Source organism: Gymnodraco acuticeps, unplaced genomic scaffold (genome assembly GCF_902827175.1).
Source record: "Gymnodraco acuticeps unplaced genomic scaffold, fGymAcu1.1, whole genome shotgun sequence".
NCBI lineage: Eukaryota > Metazoa > Chordata > Actinopteri > Perciformes > Bathydraconidae > Gymnodraco > Gymnodraco acuticeps.
In genome coordinates this window covers 449667-458095 of record NW_022991325.1, presented here as the reverse complement: position 1 = coordinate 458095, position 8429 = coordinate 449667, and the positions used below count along the sequence as shown (strand labels likewise).

General features: G+C 43.4%; 1 protein-coding gene across 1 annotated transcript in view; it reads left to right on the top strand.

Annotated features, from left to right (window-relative positions):
• Positions 1-8429, top strand: part of LOC117562517 (E3 ubiquitin/ISG15 ligase TRIM25-like) — a 25905-nt gene that overhangs the window by 8527 nt on the left and 8949 nt on the right. Inside the window, 2 exon segments of the mRNA XM_034240357.1 lie at positions 7881-7976; positions 8079-8312. Coding sequence (XP_034096248.1) covers positions 7881-7976; positions 8079-8312 — 330 coding nt within the window.

The following is an 8429-nucleotide window of genomic DNA, read 5'->3' as shown; positions in this document are numbered from 1 at the left end:
AGCTCCTGCAAAAGAAACTAGGTTGTGAGATTCCTTATGTACACTGTTTGAACCACCAGCTACACTTAGTTGTAGTACATGCTATGTCAGCAGAGATAGCTTTAGTGGATTTCTTTCATGCGTGCAATGCCCTCTACAAGTTCTGCAAGAAGTCCACAGTTGCTGTGCATTATAAGGGTGTGCACCTTAAACGCCTTCTGGAACAGAGATGGACAGGACATCTTGCCACTGTGTCTGTAATTATAAAATCCTTCAACGACATAACATCCCTTTTGACTGACATTAATTCTGTGATGGCCCACGCCGCAGAGATACGAATGGAAGCAACAGGCCTGCTGCGTGAGATGACTGAGCCCAGTTTCCCATTCATTGCTCAGTTAGTGCACACAGTTCTTTCCCTGCTGGACCCACCAAACAAGACTTTACAGAGAGAAAATACTGACTTGATGACAGGTTTAAGTCTTGTGGCTTGTGCAACAGCTTGTGTACACAAACTCCGTTGTGGTGAGGAGTTTAACAAAGTGTGGGACATGGCCATGGCTGCCAGCGCTACTCCGAGACCACGGAGACGCAGAGCCAACCCGACTATGGATGGGTATGTAGTCGAGGGAACTACAGGACACAGGGATGAGGACAAAACAGAACTTCAGAGACTGTACTACAGCACGATTGATTCAGTGCTTGGAGAAATGGATCAGAGATTCAGCGAGTGCAACTCGCAGCTGGCCAAATCACTTGCTGCACTGAATCCAGAAAGTCACACATTCCTTGATGCAAAGGCTGTGAAGCACATTATGGACCTGTCAGGATTACCTGTAATTGAGGCAGAGTACGAAGTTGCGAAACAGTTTTTCACAGCCAATCGAGGGAGATTGGACTATACAGCACATCCTCTCCAATTACCACACGTACCTTAAAGCAATGCCAAGTGTAATGACTGCTTTCAAACATGCCTTAACATTTAGCGCCTCCACAGCAATGTGCGAGAATTCATTCTCCATTCTAAGGAACGTTTTTTTGGACCATAGACGTGCAATGCTCCACAAAAGAAAGGCCCAGCTGGTTCAACTTGCGTTTGCGAGAGACTTAACAAGAAAATGCACAACCGAATGGAAGAACACCATTCTCTTGAGGTTCAGCACCAACACGCTTGCAACTCTTCTAAAAAGGTAGACATGCTTTTAATTTACTTATTGATGCCATGCTACGTTGATATTGAAAGATTTTGGGGTCTGTCTGCATTTATGCATGAAGAGTAGAGTATAGTCTATTTTAAATAGCCTGTTTTCGCTTTCACCAATGCGTAATGATGCACGCGGTGCGCACAGCGCTGTGTGTGTGTGTGTGTGAGAGAGAGAGAGACTTGGCTTAATGACGCACGCAGTGCACACAGTGCTGTGTGTGAGAGAGGGAGAAAGTGCACAGTGCAATGTGTGTGAAAGACAAGAGACTTTACAGCATGTTTTGAAATTGAAGTTGCGTTGGTGTTTGGGTGTTGGTTGTTGACGGCAGTGTGTGCCCCCCGTGGTAAATGATTGCCCCCCCATTCGATTTGTTCTGGAGCCGACCCTGATTATGTGAGACCTATGGTCATTATTTTTTTGCCACACACATTAGGACAATACTCTGAGCATGCGCAGTGTAGTTTTTACAGTCACCGTTCACTTAGACTGGGGGCGTTTCTCAATCGCGAGTACGCTTGCTTGCACATGTCTGCCGAGCATCTTGCTTCAGAAGCGAGGCAAGAATACTTCCTGGCATTCGGAAAACGAAGAGTGGAACAGGTGAGCAAGTGTGCGTCATATGAGAGGCCCCGCCTTACATTTTCCGCAACAGATTTGGGGAAATTGGTCCATGCGCAAAGCATTGTGGGGATTTTAAGACCGCAGAGTCTACACATGTGCAGCCTCGAAATTTACGCCGGGCTCGGTAGATTTCCAAGTATGCTGGAGATTGGAACAGTACTTCGGCGGCACTCGATGAGGTAGTATGCTTGAAATAGTGGCTCTGAAGCAGCTTTACTCGCGATTGAGAAACACCCAGTGAGAGGGAGGGGCATGATCGGGTTTTGTCCCACATGGCTCTAAACAGCTCAATAGGCACACACTGTTGACACTAATTAGAAGAACACAGACTAAAACAACAATGTACAGACGAATCAGATGATTAAACATGATCTTTAAATATATTTTATATATATTTTTATTTTATTTTGCATTTTGTTGTATTTTTAATACTTTCTGGTGGCTGGCTGTGACCTACCTGCCCCTAATGACCAGTCGCCACTGTCTATACATATCTATACATATATATAAACCCACACAATGTTAGCTTATAGCTAAGGATAAAGACAGACAGACTCAGCCAGCCTGGTCACAAAAAATCTAATTGCGATTTTTCTGACAAATATTGCGATTGCGATTCGAATTGCGATATTTGTTTTTAAGCGACCCAGCGGAAGTTTATTGTAAAATGCGGCCATGTCTCCGGCTAGGAAGGTCGTATCAACGTACTCCCGTCTCTAGCACCCCCGCAGCCCGAGCTACGAGTGAAATAACTAAACTTACATGAAACTTCCGTTGGGTTGCTTTAAAGTCAAGCTTCAGTTTCAGATTCACCCTGTAATAGAAACATGTGATGGAGCATTACCAGTGCTTGAATTGGAATGAAAAAGGTGCCAGTACTCTAAAATCAGCAACTTTTTCAAGTCAATTTTATATATACAGCCCACAAACAAGAATGTGGCTACTATAATGCTGGTGGGTTTGTCTCTTTACTACTGTATATTTTAGAAAGGTTCACTGTACTTAACATTTTTTATGATAGGCAGCGGATATGGCTAAAGCTCAGTAAGGTCAATATTAACTGAAAATATAGCAATCAAAGTATAGATCTTCTGCTGAAGACACATGAAGCAGAGACCTTTCAGGTGAGAGCCCCTCTGGTGGTGTTCAACATTAATGACAAGGAAACAAAGCTCTGGTCAGAAGCATTTTTTATAAAAAGCTTTAACAAAATTAAGTATTTCTGTACATTTTGAATGCAATCTAACTTTCCAACTCAGAAAACGAAAAACGAAAAAGTGCCAAAAGTCTTCTCACATGGCTGAGCTGCTTTGCAATATACTTCACCACTGAAGAATACAAATATGTATAAAGTAAACTATGATGCAATCTAACTTTCCAACTCAGACAAATGATAAAGAGCATGAACAAAGAACATGTAAAAACAAATGCAACATTTGCACAATCTAAAATGAGAAACTGTAACTGCAAGTAACAAAGTCTGAGCCATGGTAAAGAGTTACATTGAACACCAAGCTGATCAGATAACTCCCTGGTTGGTCTGAAGTCCTTCTATCTCCAGGATCTGTACAAATCGGCACATTATGCCAAAAGTCTTCTCACTGGGTGAGCTGCTTTGCAATATACTTCACATTGTTAGAAAAGGCTCCAGAAGGCCTTGGGGACATCAGTATCAGGGGCTGGAGCTGGACAGGCTCTTTCATCAGCACTTCTCCTTCCCTTTGCCAGCCAGGACCTCACATACTGTTCCGGATTGAACTGTCCTAGTGATGGTCCATTACATTTAATGAAAACCAGGCTGGACAGTCGGCTGACAGAGAGAGCATTCCTTTTTGCAGTAAGGATATCGTTCATGCAGCTGAATGCCCGCTCACACTCACTAGTGGAGACAGCGATGGTTCGGACTGCTTTCAGTAGAGGCTCCATGGCAGCAGGTGTACGGGATGCCCTGGTTTACTTGTATTCGCGAAAGCCCTGAACAGTCTCTCTTCTGTCCACTTTCAGCACTTCGCACAAACGTAGCACCTCTATGTCCCCATACTGTACGTCTAACTCCTCTTCAGGCCAACTTCCAGGATGGATAACTTTCATGTCCTGGATTAGCTGATTGTCCCGGGCCTCCCGGCCATGTAATGGGATTTCTCTTGTGCTGACATGAGAGGAGGTTGTGGAAGTCATTCTGTGTCTCAGATTCTCTACCATACTGCGGAAAAACTGACCTGCATGAATCTGTACAAGCCTGCCATTCTCACGCAGGGCAACACCCTTGAAGGACTTCTCAGCTAGAGCTGTATGAACTGTAGTCATGTGTGGGCCAGGCATGGTGACCATGGATTCAAAAACTCGTATTTCTCGAGTTAAGAGCCTATCTGCTGTAGGCAGTGTCATCTCTCTTTTTTGGAGTTGCCGAGAGAGGTCGCTGAGCTCTGTGAGCGCATCGTACATCAGTCCCAGATTGCTGACAAACGTTGCAGATGTGAGCACATCATCCAGGCCCTTGTACTTTGCTCTGTCTCTGGAATCCCTGCTCGTGTCGTTTGCAGCATTTGTGAAGTGATCATGAAGCACTCGGTAGTTTTCCCAGACTGCTCTGACGCTCCTTTCACTTGAAGCCACCCAGCGGATGGACAAAACACGCCCTATCACCAGGAGACGCTGTCCGACTGCTTGCGCACACTGCGCTAACTGCCTCTGATTTTTGGGGGAGGCATGGAACAAGGAATAGAGTTTGTCAAAAAAGATCTGGAAATGATTGAGCCCTGAGACCTCCTTGACCACATCCCCAACTGCCAGCTCTGTTGTGGAAATAATTATCATAAGACGCCAATTAGTAACATACAGGACAAACCTCGATGTCTGTTTACCTTCTTTAAGGACACAGGCGGCTTAGCCAATAATGTTATTGTTCCCATTCTGTGACCGGTCAATACTGGGATACAGATGGTCTGTGTTGTGGGTACACTGGGACACTTCCTTCTCTGTATTTGTGGACTCCAAGGTAAAATCTTCGAGGTCATAGGTGTCCGAGGCAAGTAGCTCTGTGTTCCCACACTGTTTAGGCTATCTCCTCAAATATGTTGTTTACTCTCTGCGAAACCAGTTAGATGGGCTGGCAAGAGAGAGGCTCTCCAGAATTGACGTGGCAACTCTACCGTGAAGTCAGAACCTCTGACTCTTGGACTTGTGATGTGAATCCTCCGGCCGTTAACTCCAAATAAACCATCATGTGTTTGACATCAAAGCTACTGCTCTTCCCGTGTCTCCTTCCTGAGTCGGTGACTCCCACTGCATAGCTACACAGAAGTTTCCGTTACAAGCTCTAGACGATGATTGGAGCAGTGCCACACAAACAGGCTTGGGAATTTACTACACAACTGGGTAGCAACGCCTGTTCTCTTCCCTAGCATGACTGAAGCCCCATCACATGCAAAAGAAACGAAACACTGACCTAAAAAGTCCTCGTTAAAATCTCTTCCAAGACACTCCATTAACGCCTTTGTGATGTCATCAGCCGTTGTTCCATCCAACTCGATCAGCTCCCAAAAAAACGTTTCGGGCTCAGCATCAGCTAATGCTGAGCGTAGACACACAACAAGCACCGTTTTACCACTAATAGTGGTAGATTCATCGACCAAAACACAGAGTTTTCTTTGGTTTTCTGTAATGTCTTTTGCCCTTTTTTTCTTCAGCTCATGAGCTATGTGGTCGATGATTTCGCCACAGGTTTTATTGGAGTGCAAAACCCTGCCCACGTTCAGCCCATTCAGTTTCTGTACATTCAAATCAATTGGCATGTCTGTGAATGGCCGGCTATGTTTGCCAATTTTATATGCCGTTCGAAAAACTCTGATAGTGGTGTCTAATTCAGATTTATGCATAGACTGCACTTGATGTTGAATAGTTTCACATGAAGCAGATGTAAGGATGTCAGCAGCTTTTACATGGGCTTGTGATTCTTTATGTTCTTTGATTTTTTTTCTCAGGCTAGCTTGTTGTTTGCCCTTGTCAACACCGAAATGAGACACTGCACACTCACCCCATTCAGTTGACAGTTTCAGTCCTTGTCCAGTGTGTATTCCCAAAGATTTGACATCTCTGCATATCCGACATCCTAGCTTCTTATCTTTAAGAAGGAGCCATGCATTGGTCTTGCAAAAAAATATTGCACCTGGTCCGTTGTCCAGCAGTCAGGTGCATCGCTTTGCCCGGTGTTGGTGGTGGCAGTTGCGCCAGCAGCAGCTAACGTTAGAGGCTCTGGAGGAGGCGGCGGAGCTAGTGCTAATGCTAATGCACTAGAACTTGGAGCAGGAGGATCAACCAAAGAAAGCTCCCCATCAGACACAATTTCCAACACAGGCACAGCATTCTCTGTATTTGAAGTTTCTTCCGGCGACAACCGCTGTCTTTTTGCACTTTTATTAATCCACGCTAACATTTTAGAAATGCTAATTTGTGACGTGACTTGCTTTCCTTCTCTCGGGGGCGTGCCTGCTCTGTTCTATCACTCTACATAGCCACCCACTGGGTGGGAGTTGCACTGCATAAACACAACACACGTGCATCTAGGTATGTAAATTGTAAAGCATTAAAACATGGTTTACTAACAGTTTTCAGTATGTTGTTACTTCGGCATTATTATTATTATTATTTTGAAACGTGTATTACTATTAAATCACGGTCAAATAGGTTAATTTTGACATAGTCGTTTCCACCACAGTATTTACATGGAGAAGATAAGCCCCGCCCCCTCTCCAGCACGTTCTGTTTGAATGACAGGAGTAAACAGCTGACAGCCGCTGTGAAACTCCAGCGGTTAGAGCGATGAGAATGTCCGTTCGGCACCTCATGACGCATCTACTGAGTACCGGGCGGCTGTATATATATATATGGATGTATAATAAGAACGGCGGGAGAGTGTTGAGTACTGGCACGGTGCATGAGTACCGGAGTACCGCCAGCATGCCGGTACTGAGCAAGAAGTGCCGGTACTCCATGGGTCAGAACCAGAAGTGCCGGTACTGCGTACCGGTGAGTACCGGCCCAATTCCAGCACTGAGCATTACTAACCTGACTCAGATGGTTTGTTTCACCAAACCATCTAAAGCTCCATTGGAAGCCATTTGGAAAAGGGCAGGCACTTTCAGAAGCACTTGGCAGGTGATTGGATCAATCTGTCTATCACCTTCTATCATGGGCCACTTCTGATTGGTTAACAATGGCCAATGGCTGGTACATGTGGAGCACAGCACTTCTGATTGGTGTGGATGACTGACACACAAGAAAAAAAGAAAAAAAAAGTTTTAAAAAATCGCAGGCTTTGCGATTTGATAATCGCATCATTTAAAATCGCGATTTCGATTTAAAATCGATTAATCGTTCAGCCCTACTAGCTACACATACCGTACAGTCAAAGTAGTTAAATAATCAGTCTCTATAACACATTATACTCTAAGTCTCAGTAGTTAACTAAGTAAAGGATACAAGAAAGAAAACAATAACGTATGTTATAGACTTCGTAGACTTTTGTAACAACAAATACATAAAACCGGACATAAGATTTAATTATTGTTTTGTTTTGTTCCTTGTCTCTCCTTTTTTTGGCTCTTATAGAAGTGTGTTTTCATGGAGCGGAGTAAGGAGAGCTCTTAGGATGATACTCTATTGCCCCTTTTTTTTATCTGTATTACAATCAGATTTCCTCTACCTTTTAATGTTAGTACTTCTGTTATATTCTTTTTCCCCCTATATTTTGATTAGGACCTTTAAATCTTTACAATTATTTGTTTCTACTTTCTTATTATTTTCATCATTGTCTGGGATTTGTTGCCTTTTTTCTCACATACAAATAAGAGCATATGAGACTTGCATTATGGCTTTTTTTGTCTTGTTTTTTTTTTAAGTATATCAAAAGATTAGTTTGTTTCTTTTGAGGGAAAAAATATATGTATGTACAAAATTGGTCATTAGAGAAAAATATAAACATTTAAAAAGATTAAATGAAGGTGACATTTGGTGCTGAAAAAGCCTTCCTTTGAAGCGGTGTACTGAAGCTATGTTTCACATCTGTCTTTGTAGTCCGACCTCAGAGAAAAGTTGGGTTTGCTGAATGGAAAGATTGAGAAGACAGAGACTTTAATGTTTCAGATGAATAACACGCAGAGCAAGCTGAAGGTACTTTTTCAAGTTTGCCAAACAATAGAAATTCATTCATTCCTTTACAAATGTACATTTGCCAATTTGCCTTTGAACTGGTTCCTGTATATGTATGCCTAGGATGCAGCCACAAAAAGAAAGACAGCATTGGCAGCTGTGTATCAGCAGATCCGGGATATGTTGGTCCAAGAAGAACAGAACGCCCAACATGAGGTGGACAGCGAGCTGGAGATTGGCCAGAGGAAACTTCAGGACCACATGAAGAAGTTGACTGTGAATACTGAGAAGATGACAAAAGCCAGAGAATCCATCAACAATCTGCTGAGTCAATCCCAAACCATGGCCTTTCTACAGGTGAGATTTACAATGTCACAGGAAAACAAATGAGATGGAATATACAAAGAGGGATGACAATTAAAATGTGGAAAGTGCTTTCCATATGTACTTGGCTACACTGCAGCAATGTTGGGG